The sequence below is a fragment of the Hippocampus bargibanti genome, linkage group LG02 (assembly GCF_051943395.1).
Source record: "Hippocampus bargibanti isolate YZ-2025 linkage group LG02, ASM5194339v1, whole genome shotgun sequence".
NCBI classification, from domain to species: Eukaryota; Metazoa; Chordata; class Actinopteri; order Syngnathiformes; family Syngnathidae; genus Hippocampus; species Hippocampus bargibanti.
Window position 1 is genome coordinate 34,391,000 of NC_142735.1, and position 19,449 is coordinate 34,410,448.

At 39.5% G+C, this 19,449-nt stretch overlaps 1 protein-coding gene across 1 annotated transcript; it reads right to left on the reverse strand.

Annotated features, from left to right (window-relative positions):
• Nucleotides 1–5,571: 5,571 nt before the first annotated feature.
• On the reverse strand, nt 5,572–18,417 carry tmem144b (transmembrane protein 144b). Its single transcript, XM_089018570.1, has 12 exons — nt 18,339–18,417; nt 18,087–18,248; nt 14,881–15,003; nt 12,629–12,728; nt 12,470–12,550; nt 11,078–11,156; nt 10,895–10,971; nt 10,488–10,606; nt 10,294–10,413; nt 9,198–9,295; nt 6,852–6,905; nt 5,572–5,655 (listed from the first exon to the last, which is right to left on the reverse strand). The coding sequence occupies exons 1-12, from the start codon at nt 18,415–18,417 to the stop codon at nt 5,572–5,574; spliced, it is 1,176 nt and encodes a 391-aa protein (XP_088874696.1).
• Nucleotides 18,418–19,449: the final 1,032 nt, after the last annotated feature.

Genomic DNA, 19,449 nt, shown 5'->3' on the forward strand with positions numbered 1-19,449 from the left:
GACAAGTGAGGACCTTTTGGCCGGTCCTCACGAGTTTTTCATTCTAAAGGCTTTTAGAGGGTCTATATATGCATCTGTTAAAGTGTCACAAAGGTCCTCACAAATTCACCCAAAATGATTTTTTTGGTGTGTATTTTCATTTCACTTGGATACACACACTTTTTACTCACTGTGTGTGTTTATGTGTGTGTGTGTGTGTGTGTGGTTAATGAGAGGTCTCCACTGCAAGACTGATAAAAGCAAATCCAATCCAATCCAATCCAAAACATTCATACCACAAAAAGTAAAATGATATTTTAACCAAATTCACCGCAAGGGTGAGGACTTTGAATGTACCCATTCAGAGTCCTCACTTCTGCTTTATTTCAGTTCCAGTCTTTTTATTTAAAAAAGCAGTTTTTAAAAAAGCTATAAGTGGGAAATGGGGTGACATTTAGTCTTCGAATGTTACACTAGTTCTCTAAATTTATCAGCAATGGTGGTCCTCACACCTTATCTGGAGTTATCCGGACCTCACAAAAGCGTTTAAACAGGAATGTGTGTGTGTGTGTGTGTGTGTGTGTGTGTGTGTGTGTGTGTGTGTGTGTGTGTGTGTGTGTGTGTGTGTGTGTGTGAGTGTGCGCGCGCGTGTGTGCGGTCGTTCAAGTCATTTCACAATCAACAAAACCACTTATCGACAAGACTGATTATTATCTCAATGGAAACGGTCAAGTGATGTAGTCATTTCAGCTTGAAAACAAAGAATATTACAATGATTTGTAATCAACACAAAAGTGTTTCTGCTATTGCTTTGTCCAAAGATGATTGGCTACTTTTTGTTTACAAGGATATATGTCGTCGTACTACAGTATGAGTGAATTTTGTTTTACGACTATTAGAGCGTAAATAAATATAACTCAAATAGAAAGAAAGCTAGCTAGCTAGCTATTAGCTAGCTCATAGATAGCTAGCAAGATAGCTAGCTTGATAGATAACTGGAATAAACATTACTAATCTGTTAGGGCTCAACCCGGAATAACTCGAATAGATAGAAAGTTAGCTAGCTGGCTAATAGATAACTAATAGCTAGCTATCTAGCTATATAATAGATAGCATATAGATGACAAATAGAAAGCTAGTTAGGTAGCCAGCTAAATAGCTAGTTAGCAAATAGATATCCAATAGATATGTAGTAAGGTAGCCAGCTAGCTAGTGAGATTAGCTAGTTAATAGATAACTAATAGATAGCTAGCTATGGAGCTAGCTATCTATGAACTACCTGGCTATTTAGCTTACTAGCTATTATCTAGCTAGCTAACCATCTATGAGCTAGTTAATAGCTAGCACATAGATGGCTGGGGGCGGTACCACGCTTCCTCGCTTCAACCACTTCCTTCTTCATGTCAACTTGTATTTGTACTTTGTATTACCACAACAGTAAACACAGTAGACGAAATCTAACCTGGGCAGTGGCGAGTCAACTCAATTCACCGGCGACGTATCGGCCGAATGAATCCCATGAAATACCCAGTGACATAATGAGGTGATTGGCAGCAGGTGTGTACAAGTGGGGAGGCGCACACCCGTCACCAAATCAAATCACATCAGAATCATCTTTATTGCCAAGTATTTCGAACACACAAGGAATTTGTCTCCAGTAGAACACGCTGCACTAGTATCATTGAAAAATGGAGGCACTATATACAGTGAGACCTCAACTTACAAACTTTTCGTCTTACAAACGTCAAATTTATGAAAATTAAACCTTATAATAAGCACTATTTTCATAATACAAACCCACCACGGCTGGCGGAGTGATTTTCGGCGGAAGCACACGACCGAACAGCACCAGAGGTTAAGTGACTCTCCTTCCATAAGCCATCAACGACCATCAAAAAGGTCAATAAAACTTTATTTTACAGCACAGTTTATTTCTTTAATTACAGTCCTCATGTAATGCGCCTCTCTTTCCAAACAGCAATTCCCTTTGACCTCCAACGCCATTCCATCAAGCCATAAATGACCATCACAAATGTAAATAAAGTGACTTTACGTACAATGCAGTGTATTTCTTTCATTACAATACAGTAGCACATTTATTATACATAGAATAAGGTATGCTGTGTGTAGTTTTAAGGCTTATTTAGTTGAAAGGTATATTTTATGGAAACCCGGGAACGGATTATCCCCATTTTAATGGATTCCTATGGGATTTTTTTTTTTGAGATACACACTTTTCGCCTTACACACTCTGTCTGGGAACCAATTAAGTTCGTAAGTTGAGGTCTCACGTAGTTCTATTAGGGTTACTGTTTCGAGAGTTAACTTGGGGGAAGAAGCTGTTTAGATGCCTGCTGGATTTGGTGCGCATGGATCGGTAGCGCCTGCATGAGGGAAGTCGCTGGAAAAGGCGGTGGGCAGGGTGCGGAGGGTCCAGTAAGATTTTCCACGACCTTGTTTGGAGCTAGATAATAGATAGCAAGCTAGATAGCAAGCTAGATAGTGAGCTAGATAGCCAGATAGTTCATAGATAGCTAGCTCCCTAGCTATCTAGTTATCTATTAACTAGCTAATCTCACTATCTAGCTCGCTGTGTGTAAGTCCTCGAGAGTGGCTAGGGCGGTACCAATGTTTTTTTTTCATCCTAACTGTCGGATTTTGTCCATTTCAGTATTGTTTTTGCACATACGATAATTGCATTGGATTGGGTTAGCTATTATTTACATTTCACAGCAGCAAAGTGATAAAAGGAAAAGGAAAGGAAAGATAGAAGTAGAAAAACAAAACATATGGTGGCATCTTGAAGTCAAAAGAACAAAAAAAAAACTAAAGAACAAATAATACAGTAAAGTCTGGTTATATCGATATATCGATAGTCCCGGTTATATCGATACTATTTCTATGCACGCACGGAGAAAATTACATGCAAACAGGGTCGGATATTTCGATAGTCCCGGTTATATCGATATTTTTTCGGACTCCCTTGAATATCGATATAACGAGACTTTACTGTATGACGACACAAAGTCATTCAATTTTGATCATTCAATGCCTCCTTTTCACCAGTGGATCAGGAACGTCATGGTAAAACGGCATTTTTTTTTTCGCCATCCTAACTGTCCATTTTTGTGACGGCTTCGAACCAAACGATGATGGAAGAAAACAGGATTGGATTCGATGACAGCCGAATGTGACAGTTAGTATAAATATCCTTGGAATTCATCCAAAATAGCAGCTTAAAATCAAAATGGCTGACTTCCAATTCAATTTCAAGCATTTGTCTTTTGAGTCAATGGTTATTTGAAACATGATGAAATCACAGCTGGGGTCGCAATACTGACTATAGTTCCCGTCATCACCGTAGACACTTTTTGACACAAATGCACGTGATTGAAACCCCTTCATTACCGCTATACTCACTAATGTGTGATTGGACTTGAATTCTTACAAATTAATAATATTTCACAGAGCGGGAGGAATATTGATGAGGATGAGTGCATGGAATCTTTCTGTCTGAACACAAAGACACGCTATCTAGTGAATTTGGATGGAACAGGTGGTGAGGAAATAGGTGATTATGGCACTAAGTGTCAATCAAAAATCAACCTATTTACTGTATAATGAAAGAGGCTTTTTTTAATCAAGGGGTAACATCAAGCGTTGATACCGCAGCTGTTTTGCACATCTGTAATCTTGCTTGCACCATTTCGGGGAATGTATAGTGATACCTTGGCTTACGAACTTAATTAGGTCCCAGACAGAGTGTTTAATCAAAAAGGTAAATCAAACTTTATTTTACAGCACATAATCTGTTTCAGAAACCTGTACGAAAACAGATTTGTTCCAAAACCGAAACAGCACTTTCCATTCAAATCAATGTAAAAAATCTTAATCCGTTCAAAGTCTAGAAAACATCCAAAATGGCGCCCGTGTACTTGTTTTTGTCTTGTTTTTCTGTTTTCTTTTGTCACTTTGCGTTGTTGTGCGTCATGTGGAACGAATACAGATTGTTTTTCAGCATTTTTGGCCACAACATTCATCAAGGGAAAGTATATTACTATTATATTATTTCGTTCTTTTGACTTCAAGATGGCGCCGCAAGAGTGGCTGCCTTTACAGCAGGTCCTGTATTTTGTTTTTTTTTCTACTTCTTTCTTTCCTTTCCTCTTCCTTTTATCACTTTGCTGCAATGAAATATAAATGTCTCCAATGCAATACCAATAAAGGCTACTCCAATTGAAAAAGAGTCACAACAAGGCAAGTCTTGCCTGTTTTAGCCACTTAGGCGACATTTTTTCCCCCCCAAAGAGCATGTTAGGAGTCACTTGTTGCCTGCATTGACGCTTGAAGCACTTCATTTTTGGTTGGATGGTTGGTGGATTGGACTGGCCTTTATTAGTCTCACAGTGGAGAAATTTACATTTCACAGCAGCAAAGATGGACGTTATCTTAATATGAAGTGTTAAAGTGGAGATGATTGCTCATCTGCTTTGGGCCTGCTGGTGACTCATCCAAGTGCTGCCCTCCCAGGGCAAATCAGGACACACTTAACAGCCTTGAATAATGCGATTAAAAAAAATGCAGTTTAAAATTTCCACCTTAATTAACTTGAGTGTCACCGAAGCCGAGAATAAAACAGAGACAATAATAATAGATGGCGCAGAGGGAAAACAATGTTATTGGCAAGATGACTAAGCATTCCAAATGAAATTAAAGGACAACCGACACCATTTTTTTTGTTTCCTAACTGACATCAGAAAAGTGTTTTACAGCATCTAAAATACCAGACAAATCAGCCCATTTCCAGCGGAGCTTGTGCGCCATCTTGTGCATTTTCTGGGACGCTACATTGGAGTCCAGACGCCTCAAATTGATACAGAAGGACTTCTTTAATTGATTTCAAACATTTATGCTTTCCTCTTCGGAACTATTTGAATCATATTCATAACTGGATGAGTAACAAGAAAGTACCTTCTCCGAATCTGAAGCCATTGTTTTGATTCTGGAGCAAGGCAGTTTGTAAGGAGTATCCTGGCGTGACGTCACGAACAAGGGGGCGGGACTTTCTGAAACTTGCCATCTCCGGGTCCTTTTTATTGGAGATTTTGGACACTTTAAGTCATTTTTATTGGGTGTTTTTCATTTGACTAAAAATATCAGCCTGCGTGTTTTGGGTATTTTAGATGCTATAAAACGTTTTTCTGATGTCAGTTAGGAAAACAAAAAATGGTGTCTGTTGTCCTTTAAGGCTTAGAAAGTAGAAAATGATGTTTTATGGGGATCTGGGAACGGATTATTCTCATTTTAATGGTTTCCTATGGGAAATTCATTTTTGGGATACACACTTCGCCTTACGCAATCTGTCTGGGAACCAATTGAGTTCGTAGGCCAAGGTATCACTGTATCGACAGTCAGACTTGTGTGTAGATAATGACAGATGTTTTTTTTTTCGCTCTCCACATAATTGAAGCAAGTGCATTTGACAGATTTGTTGGTGTTTATTAGTCAGAAGCTGATGCAAAACAGTTGACTTGCAAAAAAAAAAGGGCAGTACTGCATATTTACAAGCTGTGTGTTTTTTTTTTTACATCATCACAGACTGGAGATGGCTGTCAACAAGGAGCCCACCAATACCACGCAGGATGCCAGGGAGAAAATTAAGCAATTTGCTAATCCCTGAGGACAAGGTAAAAAAAAAAAAAAACAATTAGCGGATCGTACTGAACACTTGCAAAACTGAGACAAAAGTGACATCTTGGGAAAAATTTTAATATTTTGCCCCCCAAAAAAATAATGGATGCATTAGAACACTGGTACCATACTCAAATTTCCTCATTGTGGGACTATTAAAGGACAACCGACACCTCCGGACAAGTTGTGTCCATAATTTGTAAAACCACTTCAAATGACTTCTACTGAGCATATTTTACAAAGACTCCACGCCATATAGCTATATTTTACCTTTTAAGACTCGTGCTGAATATTCAGGAAGTCTTGTTTTCGAGTTGATGATGATGCCTGACGTGACGTCACTGAAGGAACGCCCCTGACCGAAAAAAGGACACATTGTAGCAGTCCTTCCATCACGTCAATGCATTTTGCTGTACTTTGTTTGGTCTGAAAACTTCATATTGCACCAAAAAGAGGCAGAAGAGGGCGACAAAGCTCCGTGTAAGGAATTAAGCAGCCTGTGGAAACGGGCTATATAAATTTTAATTGATTAAAATTTTATTATTAATTATAATTCTTAATTAATTAAATATTATTAATTATAATTAATTTATTAAAATTTTATTATTATACAATTTAGAAAATTAAAATACATTATATTAATAATATGCTATATTATTATGATATAGATATATATATACAGTAAAGTCTCGTTATATCGATATTCAAGGGAGTCCGAAAAAATATCGATATAACCGGGACTATCGATATATATATATATATATATATATATATATATATATATATATATATATATTAGATGCTATCAAACGTTTTTCTGACGTCAGGAACCAAAAAAGTGATGTCGGTTGTCCTTTAAAGGCTTTCTGATTCTGCAAAGTATACAACGAAGTAAACAAAGATCTACAATAGGCAAACAGAAAACAAGATTAGCTGGAAGGAAGAAAAATAAAACTCCCAAGAAGGGAGCAGGAGGTCACGGATGATGTGGAAAGAAGCGGAAACATAAAGAAATAAAAAGAGAGGAAGGAGAAGCGACAAAATATGAAGGAAAGCGTATTTTGTAGATGAGCAACAGTCTCATAGAAGGAAGGTGAGACCAAAGAAGCAAATGGAGCACAGCTTTGAAAATGCATTCATACCTATGTATGACTACATTCTACAGTTTTTGTTTTTTTTACCTTAATCTCTTTGAACAGCAGGCCTCCCCAGAGTGCCGCAACCAGCCCGTATCCCTATCGAGGTCAATGACAAGAAACAAAACATTATCAACACAGCATTGGGAAAGCGGTTTCTTAAAATCGAGCAATTATAATAGACGCCTGTATCCGTGAGGGACATTGGGGAGAAGAAGAAAAAAACAAACACATTGAACTGAGCCAAGCGTGACTGTTTTGGGATTGGTTAAAGGACAGCCGAAACCATTTTTTGTTTCCTACCTGACATCAGAAAAAGCATCTAAAATACCCAAAAAAACGTACGATGATATTTTTAGTCAAATGCAAAACACTCAAAAATGAGTTAAAGTGTCCCAAATCTACTTCAAAATAACCCCGGAGATGCCGAGTTTCAGAAGGTCCCGCCCCCCTTAGTGACGTCACGCCAAGACGTCTTTGCCTAGCTCTAGAATCAAAACAATGACTTCAGATTGGGAGAAAATGCTTTCTTGTTACTCATCCAGTTATGAATATGATTCAAATAGTTCTGAAGAGGAAAGCATAAATGTTTGCAATCGATTAAATAATTTATTTCGTGCCATTTTGAGGCAATAGGGTGGGGGAAATGTATCACCAAAAAAAAGGGGCAGAAGAGGGCGGCAAAGCTCCGTGTATGGAATTAATCAGCCCGTTTCCACAGGCTGATTAATTCCTTACACGGAGCTTTGTCGCCCTCTTCTGCCTCTTTTTGTTGCTTTCCGAAGTTTTCAGACCAAACAAAGTACAGCAAAATGCATTGACGTGATGGAAGGACTGCTACAATCGGTCAGGGGCGTTCCTTCAGTGACGTAGGGTGAGGACTCATCACCAACTCAAAAACAAGACTTCCGGAATATTCAGCGCGAGTCTTAAAACGTAAAATATAGCTATATGCAATGGAATCTTTGTAAAATACGCTCAGTAGAAGTCATTTTAAGTCATTTTACAAATTATGGACAACTTGTCCGGAGGCGTCGGTTGTCCTTTAAGTCTGAGCAAAAACAGAATTTGCGCTGCTGGTGGATTGCAATGGTAGTACCGTTAGATGACAGGCGGAAAAAATGCATTTGAATGCAACTAATTGAGCTAGATGGGCATATGTGCTATTTTTGAATGGGTGTTTCTATCAGGCTAAGGCCTGTCTGTCTCACGGGAAAGAAGATTTCAGGTGAAAAGAAACCATCTTTTCATACATGAATTAGTGTTTTCTTTTCCTTTCGGCTTTTCCCTTCAAGGGATCGCCACAGCGAATCAGTGTCCTCTATGTGTGATAAATTTAAAATAAACATGACTTCATTGAAATGCATGACATAAGCATACGTTGAATTACATTTTTAAAAATCAAATACCAGCATACTGCAAATAGGAACAAAGCATCAACATTGTGTACCAAAAAAAGTTTTGACTTTGCTGGATTTAATTTTGTCGAATATGTTTAACCAATACAGTGATACCCTGGCTTACAAACTTAACTGGTTCCCAGAGAGTGTGCAAGGCGAAAAGTGTGTATCCCGAAAATTAATTTCACATAGGAAACCATTAAAATGAGAATAATCCGTTCCCAGGTCCCCATAAAACTGAATTTTCTACTTTCTAGTCCTTAAAACTACACAAAATATACCTTATTTTATGTATAATAAATGTGATATGGTATTATAATTAAAGAAATAAACTGTACTATATAATAAAGTCATTTTATTCACCTTTGTGATGGTCGTTGATGGCTTGATGGAATGGAGTGGCTGGTTTCATCAGCATTAAACACTTGAGGAACGTAGCCTTCTTTCACCATCTTGAGGAACAATCCCTTGGAGGTGCTTTCTCTGCTATAATTTTACCTTTTTCCTCATCAATTGTATTTTGTTTAGCTGGGTTGATAGCTTTTTGCATCAAGTGTACAGATGGTTTGTGCGGGTTATTTGTGGAGCCTGATTGATGGGATATTTTAACCTTGCAGTCTAACCGAAGACGCCATTTTGTTTTTGGGAGAACGGCCTCACTCTCCCTCTGTCTGTCTGTAACCCCCACCCCATCACTGCTGCGTTCTTGACCAATCACGTGGCTTTAACCGAAGACTGGGGGCAGGGAATAGAGGACAAAAACAGTCAGCCGCCACTTTCTTGTTCGGAGAACGGGCTCGTTAGCGAACGACACATCACTCATTGTGGCAGCTCCGTGTGTATCCCGAAAAATAGTTTGTATGCCAAGGTAACATTTTCATAAATGTGACGTTCGTAAACCGAAAAGTTCGTAAGCCAAGGGGTTCGTTAATTGAGGTATCACTGTACAACCCATAAGTCAGTAACACTAAAAAACTGTATGCATACTCACCGCTGACACCATAGGAAACGTTATAACCGCACTCAAGTAATTGTTGGCCAGGGCCCAGCAGTACGTGGCCAACGCCCACATGGAGCCCGACAAAAGGCCTGCGAGCAAAAAAAATAATTAATGCCAATAATTGAAAAACGATATTATTGCAAACAAACATCACATGTAATGTTTTATCACTTCCATTTGAGACTTTAAAATTTACAATTGTCTACTTCAGTGGAAAGAAAAAAATATATAACATTGCGGCAATTGAGCCAATTGCTACTTCACCAATAGTATGACTGTAGTTGCATAGAAAAAAAATACGGCAGCAGCCACACGTGCCAGCATTCACTCAACCCGGAAGTAACTCAAATAGATAGAAAGCTAGCTTGCTAATAGATACAATAATAATAATAATACATTTCATTTATAAGCGCCTTTCAAAATTTTCAAGGTCGCTTTACAGTCACAGAATAGGTTTTTTTGTCTGTGGGTGAGCAGCGGCAGCCACACGTGCCAGCGTTCACTCACTCCGGAAGTAACTAAAATCGATAGAAAGCTAGCTAGCTAATTGATACAATAATAATAAGCACCTTTCAAATCTCTCAAGGTCACTTTACAGTCGCAGGATAAGTTATTCTGTGGGTGAGCAGCGGCAGCCACACGTGCCAGCGTTCACTCACTCCGGAAGTAACTAAAATCGATAGAAAGCTAGCTAGCTAATTGATACAATAATAATAAGCACCTTTCAAAACTCTCAATGTCACTTTACAGTCGCAGGATAAGTTATTCTGTGGGTGAGAAGCGGCAGCCACAAGCGCCAGCGTTCACTCAACCCGGAAGTAACTCAAATAGATAGAAAGCTAGCTAGTTAGCTAACAGAGAACAATAATAATACATTTTCATTTATAAGTGCATTTCAAAACTCTCAAGGTCACTTTACAGTCACATGATCAGTTTTTCTGTGGGTGAGCAGCGGCAGCCACACGCGCCAGCGTTCACTCAAATCAATAGAAAGCTAGCTTGTTAGCTAATAGATACAATAATAATAATGATTTTAATTAATAAGCGCCTTTCAAACTTCTTGTCACTTCCTCATCAGTAGACTGACCTGGTAGAACAGCTCTGGAGTAGATCCTGGGCCTGCTCCTCATGGCAACACAATAGATAACAAAGTAGATGGTGCTTCCCATAAATATCCCACAAGATTCCGCATAGATATAATCTAGATCTACAAAGACCAAAACAAAACATGTTTTTTTTGAGGGACATATATGCACAACAACCGTGTCCAGTGATACTAACCGTAAACGCTTGCCCCATGGTACATGCTATCGCGGCATGACGAATGACTCTTGATGTAGAGCATTGGCGCAAAGGAAGTGCCGTAGAAGAGGCCAGTTATCACGGCCAGCAGGTAGCCTCTAAAGATGGCAGAAAACAGAGGGGTGGGGAGCGATCAACATGGCCACACAACAATGCATATAGCGAGAAGATAGAAAAAGTAGGGGCCTTAGCATTGAACTTTGAGGGACACCACACATGTAGCATACCAGAATATTGTCTCACCAAACAAGACTGGGAAGGGTCTACCGGTGTAAATTAAGCTTAGACAACGATCAAAGTATGTTCTGTGTTTTGATAGGCTACTGGCATTTTGGGGTTGCGGCTAAGCAAAATTCAAAATATACAGTAAGTGAAGTTTAGCTCACATGTAGCGTCTGCGTTGAGGTCCGACAAAATCTATCCAAAACTTGGACGAAGCCGGGCCATAGGTGTCACATGATTGCTGAAAGACACAGATGCATTAAAATCAAAATTATTGCCCAAGGATAGTAACGAAAACAAATGGAATTATTTGCCCAGTTACAACTGGAGACAAAGACATAACCAACCCTGTCGATGAGTAACGGAACAATTTCAGGATCGGGATGAAGCTGGACATCTGTTTTCACACAGAAAAATATGATGCCACTGGAAGAAAGACAGTATAGTCAGGTCTGAAACTGTACCGATTTTTACTATTTATTTATTTTATTTTATTTACATCTGACAAAATGGGTCCAACCGACCTACAGTGATACCTCGGTTTACGAACCCCTTGGCTTACGAACTTTTCGGCTTACAAACATTACATTTATCAAAGTTTTACCTTGGCATCCGAACTTTAAGGATACACACAGAGTGATGTGTCGTTCGCGAACGAGCCCGTTCTTCTAACAACAAAATGGCAGCCGACTGTTTTTGGCCTCTATCCCCCACCCGCGGTCTTCGGTTAAAGCCACGTGATTGGTCAAGAACGCAGCAGTGAGGGGAGGTGGTTTAAACATTAAAGAGACAGGCAGACGACAGTGAGACAGTTTCAACTTTGATAGTTCAAAGGCAGAGTGTAGACTGCAAGGTTAAAATATCCCATCAATCGGGCTCCACAAACAACACGCACAAGCCATCTGCTGATCAGACTTGATGCAAGAAGCTATCAACCCAGCTAAACAGAACACAATTGATGAGGAACTAGATAAAATTATCACAGAGAAAGCACCTACAAGGGATCATTCCTCAAGATGGTGAAATAAGAAGGTTACGTTCCTCATCAAGTGTTTCATGCTGAGGAAACCGGCCACTCCATTCCATCAAGCCATCAACGACCATCACAAAGGTAAATAAAATGACTTTATTATACAGTAGTTTATTTCTTTAATTATAAAACCATAGTACATTTATTATACATAAAATAAGGTATATTTCGTGTAGTTTTAAGGATTGGAAAGTAGAAAATTCAGTTTTATGGGGACCTGGGAACGGATTATTCTCATTTTAATGGTTTCCTATGGCAAATTATTTTTTGGGATACACACCTTTTGCCTTTCACACTCTGTCTGGAAACCAATTAAGTTCGTAAGCCAAGGTATCACTGTACTCTAAATAATGAAGACTATTACTAACAGACAAGCTGCCAATGGATTGGGACTGCAATACCTTTTAAAGGACAACCGACGTCTCCGGACAAGTTGTGTCCATAATTTGTAAAATCACTTCTACTTTACAAAGATTCCACAGCATATAGCTATATTTTACGTTTTAAGACCCGAGCTGAATATTCAGGAAGTCTTGTTTTTGAGTCTGTGATGATTCCTGACGTCACGTCAGGAACGCCCCTGACCGAGGACTTTAAATATGATAACTAATTTCTATCATTTGCCCATCATTACTCCTCCATCTAATTGGCCAAAATTTGTATTGAGGATATCATACTCGTATTGTGCTACTAAAAATAAGTAGTTTACCTGAGAAAACACAATCCTGCGCCGCAGTAATTCAACGCCGGCCGAGAAACATAGTCTGGGGTGATCCCGAACCAGCCAAACCTGAGTCGTATCAAAAACCAATTAGACACAGTCTTACATGATGCGATCTTCGTATGAATTTAAAATACATGAAATCACCTTGAAGTGGCCCAGCTAATCAGCAAACCGGAAGACCCCCAGATTAAAATCCCCAGGCTGAGGCCAATGGCTTTGACGATGGTCACGACCATCACACTGCCTGTAAACGACAAACAAAGACAACATTCCAGGTCGACTTGGGCTTCGAGTGTTCACAGTCGATTAACTCATTCACTGCCATTCCCGAATTTAGTCGGGAATTGAAAATATCACGTCCAGCGCCATTCCCGATTTAGTTCGGGTTTTGTTTTTTTTCATGCTTGGATGCCAATAAATAATAATACATTTCATTTTAAGTGTCTTTCAAAGCTCTCAAAGACACTTTACAGCTCCAGTCAAGCACAGGTACTATTACAGTGAGACCTCACCTTATCTTAAAAACGTTTCGTCTTACAAACGTCAAATTTCTGAAAATTAAACCTTATAATAAGCACTATTTTCATAATACACACCCACCACGGCTGGCGGAGTGATCTTCGGCGGAAGCACACGACCGAACAGCACCAGAAGTTACCAACAGTCCTTATGGAAGGTGACTCTCCTTCCATAAGCCATCAACGACCATCAAAAAGGTAAATAAAACTTTATTTTACAGCACAGTTTATTTCTTTAATTATAGTCGTCATGTAATGCCCCTCTCTTTCCAAACAGCAATTCCCTTTGACCTCCAATGCCATTCCATCAAGCCATCAATGACCATCACAAATGTAAATAAAGTGACTTTATGATACAATGCAGTGTATTTATTTCATTACAATACAATAGCACATTTATTATACACAGAATAAGGCATGTTGTGTGTAGTTTTAAGGCTTATTTAGTTGAAAAGTATATTTTATGGAAACCCGGGAACGGATTATTCCCATTTTAATGGTTTCCTATGGTAATTTTTTTTTTGAGATACACACTTTTCGCCTTACACACTCTGTCTGGGAACCAATTAAGTTCGTAAGTTGAGGTCTCACTGTATGAATAAAATACAATCAGAAAATAGAATACAATCAATAAAATACAATGATAAATAGAAACAAGAAAAACAGCTACACAGAAAATGTGATTTTAAATAGATGGGTTTGAGATGGGATTTGAAGGTGGGAAGAGAATCGATGTTGCGAATGTTAAGAGGAAGTGAGTTCCAGAGTTTAGGGGCAAAGCAGCTGAAAACTCTGTCCCCCGTCGTGCTGAGACAGGCAGGGGGGCACACAGAGGTGGAGGGAGCAAGAGGATCTGAGGGAACGAGAGGGAATAGACACTTGAAGAAGGTCAGATAGGTATCGGGGAACAAGGTTATGGATAGCTTTGAATGTAGAAAGAAGATTAAATGAATAAAGCACTGACGAGACCTCTGGTTATGTATTTTTTCCTTCCACAAGGGGGCAGCATTTGCCTTTTTTCCCATATTAGTGCTTTGTTCCAGCTTCGGCTGTTAAAGCGAGATATAAAATGTCAGAAATATGACAGTCAGACACTGTGGCTGGAGACTCGGATCCAGAAAGATTGTCCCTACTGCCGGCAGGAGACGCAGCCATTCATGACATACGTCTGAATTCTGCAGCCCTCTGCCAAGCTATTTATTGAGATTATATGCAAATTTAAGTGATACTTTAGTAAAACATAGTTTTCTTGATTAGAATACCACACCTCTTGACTTCAAAGCACGAACAGCTGTAGGCAATAAAACATTGTGTCTTCCATTAACTGATGAATTTGTAACCTGGCTAATGAGCTCTTCTTGTCAAGGAGTTTCAAGTCCTAAATTACTTCTGTGATAAAGTTTCCCAAGTCCTAAATTCTGTGCCCGGCCGGATCTCCTAGATGAAGCTGACAGTTTAATTTGCTGTGTCTGTTGACCTCAGATTGACCCCAGGTTGTCTGTGCTTCAATTCTGTATCGAGTCACAAGTGTTGACTAAGCATATAACAGCATGACACTTTTAAATATGATAACTTCTTATTCTGTCTAATCTCTATCATAAACCAATATGTATGTATTTCATTGTATTTTGGACAGCCGCCCTCATTTCAAGCTCATATAACTCTTGACCCATATCATTTAGGAATTAACTTTTTTTCTGATGAAAGAAGAAAATCTAACGCTTTATTTAATGTTTATGTAGTCCTAAAACGCAATATTTTGTGGATCCTGGAATTCAAGTGACAATGACAAAAACCCTGGCACAGGAGTGGAAACATGGTGGCGCATAGAATTTCTTGAGCCACTCTACAGTCAGCTATACAATGTCAATGTCGTACCTGTGGCCCAGATGACTCCTCCGAGCATTGCCAAAGAATGGAATTTGGGAGAATGGAGCATCACATCACCGATCATGGCCACCGACCAGATTCCGGTGCAGTACATCCACTGGAAAAACATCCCTGCTCAAAAGAATACAACAAAAGTTGGAAAGGCAATTGTATGTAAAATAAAACGTCAACGTGGTCCATTCATTGGCACCAGAGTTGGGGGGGGGCGTTGGGCCTTCTCTGCTGGCCTAAAAATATCTGACCCAATCGATTCATGCAGTTACATTGGAGTACTGCGTACCAGTGGTGGGGCCGTCAGGCCTTCTCTGCTGGCCTAAAAATATCTTAATCACGCGGATATTAATATTTCATAATTTAATAATATAACGGCTATTATATTTTGTCAATGAATTCTTACGAAATATTTCCAAATTGTCTTTCAGCTTCCTTTCATTGCTTTTACCCCCCCGTTACGCTGCTTCCAGATGCGTGTTTTTGTATTTAAGCATTTAACCAATCATATTTCAGCCATTATTTGTTACCAGGGTCAGAAATCTTCCTGGATGTCCTCACAATCAATTCTGCAGGCCCTGTCGCATTAAATGCGCTGTCATTTGGAATTATTTAAGGAATTTTGCAGAAATGGTCATTTGAAAATGACAGTTATAGAAATAGTGGTGCACATAATAATAATAATAATAATAATACATTTTATTTTCAAGCGCCTTTCGAGGCGCTCAAGGACACTTTAGTCACAGACAAGACTAGAAAAAAACAGCTACAATAATAACTAAAATACGTACAATTATAAATAGAAACGAGATAAAGCTACACAGAAAATGCATTTTAAATAGGTGGGTTTTGAGATGATATGCATCCATTTTTTAACGATGACGATGAACATGAACAAAGTCTTTACATAATGTCGGGGTAATTCGCTATACGAACGTCTTTAAACATCTTTTTGTTTTGTTTTGTTTTGGACTTCCTGATACGTCATATCCTGCCTGCCTTTACATGATGTCACATCCTATCACAGGGGTGTCAAAGTCATTTTTTGCCGCGGGCCACATTGTAGTTATGGTTTCCTCTCGAGGGCCGTTCTGAATTTGGGGAAGCCATTAGAATGTTTAAATCCCTTCAAATATTACATATAGAGCACACAGCAAATTAGTGAATAACTCGTTTTCAAATCTGAAGTCAAGAATAATGACTTTTATTGTGGTTGACATGCAAAAATATGAAATTTTGGCTCAGATTTTAGCAATCGTCATGGAATTTAACAAGTTTGATTTGCGTTCGCGGGCCGAAAAAAATGATGTGGTGGGCCGGATTTGGCCCGCGGGCCTTGACTTTGACACCTGTGTCCTATCACATCCTGTCCGTCTTACATAAATGCTCTGCCAGCGCGTCGATCTCTCTCTTCCTCTCCTCAACCGACCTCACAATGTCCCTGCTGTGTACAAGATTAAAATAATTTATTCTGTTCAACACCTGACTTCCTGCTGATTTCACCATGCCACGTCTAAAACCCTGAAAACCGATGAACCAGGAACGAATGATCACTTTTAACGCATCACATAACTGAATCATTGTTGAATAGCAAAAACAAGTTAAGTCAATGTGTTATTTCAAAAATGTGGATTTCAGCTGTCACCCTTTGAATTCCAGTGATACCTCGGTTTACGAACCCCTTGGCTTACAAACTTTTCGGTTTACGAATGTTACATTTATGAAAATTTTACCTTGGCATACAAACTATTTTTCGGGATACACATACAGAGCTGCCACAATGAGTGATGTGTCCTTCGCGAACGAGCCCGTTCTAACAACAAAATGGTGGCCGACTGTTTTGTCCTCTATTCCCCGCCCCCAGTCTTCGGTTAAAGCCACATGATTGGTCAAGAACGCAGCAGTGAGGGGGATGGGGGTTACAGACAGAGTGAGAGTGAGGTTCTTCTTCCAAAAACAAAATGGCGTCTTCGGTTAAAGCCACGTGATTGGTCAAGAACACAGCAGTGAGGGCGTGGGGGTTAAACATTAAAGAGACAGGCAGACAGTGAGAGAGAACTTTGATAGGCAAGGTTAATATATCCCATCAATCAGGCTCCACAAACAACCCACACAAGCCATCTGATGATCACACTTGATGCAAGAAGCTATCAACCCAGCTAAACAGAACACAAGACACAGAGAGAGAGAGAGAGAGAGAGAGAGAGAGAGAGAGAGAGAGAGAGAGAGAGAGAGAGAGAGAGAGAGAGAGAGAGAGAGAGAGAGAGAGAGAGAGAGAGAGAGAGAGAGAGAGAGAGAGAGAGAGAGAGAGAGAGAGAGAGAGAGAGAGAGAGAGAGAGAGAGAGAGAGAGAGAGAGAGAGAGAGAGAGAGAGAGAGAGAGAGAGAGAGAGAGAGAGAGAGAGAGAGAGAGAGAAAGGGAGAGAAAGGGAGACGAAAGGGAGACGAAAGGGAGACGAAAGGGAGACGAAAGGGAGACGAAAGGGAGACGAAAGGGAGACGAAAGGGAGACGAAAGGGAGACGAAAGGGAGACGAAAGGGAGACGAAAGGGAGACGAAAGGGAGACGAAAGGGAGACGAAAGGGAGACGAAAGGGAGACGAAAGGGAGACGAAAGGGAGACGAAAGGGAGACGAAAGGGAGACGACCGATCAACCCAGCTAAACAGAACACAATTGATGAGGAACTAGGTAAAATTATGGCAGAGAAAGCACCGACAAGGGATCATTCCTCAAGATGGTGAAAGAAGAAGGCTACGTTCCTCATCAAGTGTTTAATACTGATGAAACCGGCCACTCCATTCCATCAACGACCATCACAAAGGTAAATAAAACGACTTTATTACACAGTACAGTTTATTTCTTTAATTATAATACCAGAACACATTTATTATACACAAACTAAGGTATATTTTGTGTAGTTTTAAGGCTTAGAAAATTAGAAAATTGTTTTATGGGGACCTGGGAACGGATTATTCTCATTTTAATGGTTTCCTCTGGGAAATAATTTTTTGGGAAACACACTTTTCTCCTTACACACTCTGTCTGGGAACCAATTAAATTCGTAAGCCAAGGTATCACTGTATATCCAAATTGGACTTTGCAGTGACATCTGATTTAGCATACTGAATTTGTCGAGTCCTCAAATCTCTTTTCTTTTACATCACATTCATCATAGAGAACAAAGACCAAATGTCCAGTACTCACCATCTCCGGTCTCGATGCGTTTAACAGAAACAAAGCTGCTTCCGTACAGCAGAACAGCAGCTACATTTGCCACCATTCCGCAAGTGAATCGTGTCATATTATTGGTAGAGTTAAAACCAAACGTCCCATTATTTGCTTCAACCTCTTCATCTCCAGTGCCACCTTCACGGGGAAGAAACAAAAAGACATTTTCAAAGCCAAAAAAGAAACTAACAAAAAAAAAAACGATTCTTGTCATTAATTAATTCAAACCTGGTGCTTTTGTTTGCTTTCCAGAGCAACGGGCGATCAAAAACGGGATGACAAGTAAAGCACATTTCATTGCAAACATGTTCCAGAAATTCGACGTGATGTCGGCCTGGTGACATTCGGCCCCGGTTCAATTCCTGACAAGTAAGAAGTTGCTTGACAGGTGCTGTCAATCAACTAATCATGGGGGTGAATAATGCCAGTAGGGGGCAGCGCAAATTGGATCATGACGCCCAGTGTTCTTTTTTTAAGTAATAACTAGGAGACATTTGATAGATAGATAGATAGATAGATAGATAGATAGATAGATAGATAGATAGATAGATAGATAGATAGATAGATAGATAGATAGATAGATAGATATAGCTGTGATATAGATATAGCTATAGATAGATAGATGATATAGATAGATATGGATAGATGATCTAGATATCTATCTATATCTATGACATAGATATAGATATGTGACGGGCGTCACAACAGTGACTGTCTTCATCTCCACGATGCTGCCGTATTAATGAAGACGAGACGCGTGGATGTGTCTTTTTATTTCTTTTATTTCTGCAACACAGTATGGCAGAAGGGATGGGTGAAGTCGCATGGGTTTCGTCTTGTGATTAACCTGAATCTCCTCGAGATTGTTCTGGAAACTATGGGCGGGACATAGTGCCACACTGTGCGCCGTTGCGTCACTTCCTTCATAATTTAATAATCTAAGCGCACAACTCCGTTACAGATAGATAGATGATATATCCGAAACATGTCAGGCTTTCCGTGCTTCTTTAAGTTTCATTTTTCACTGAGAAGACGGTGAGAATGGACATGCTTTATCGCTGTACTGTTTAGCAAGGAAAAGATAAAAAGGACTACGATCAAAACTTCAATTTCGGACGGAAAGCCACAAAGTGGTTTGTACGATTTTATTGCATACATGTTTTATTTCATGGATGCAAAGTCCAAATGTTTATGTGTAAATAATAGCCATATTTTTACAATTGTTTGTCGTTCAACGGTGGTGTGAAATTACATTAAAGAATTAACCATCAGTACAAAGTCCTCTGTTTCGAATGGGAGCACATGTAGCATGTAGCATGTTGAGGTGTTGAGTATCCAC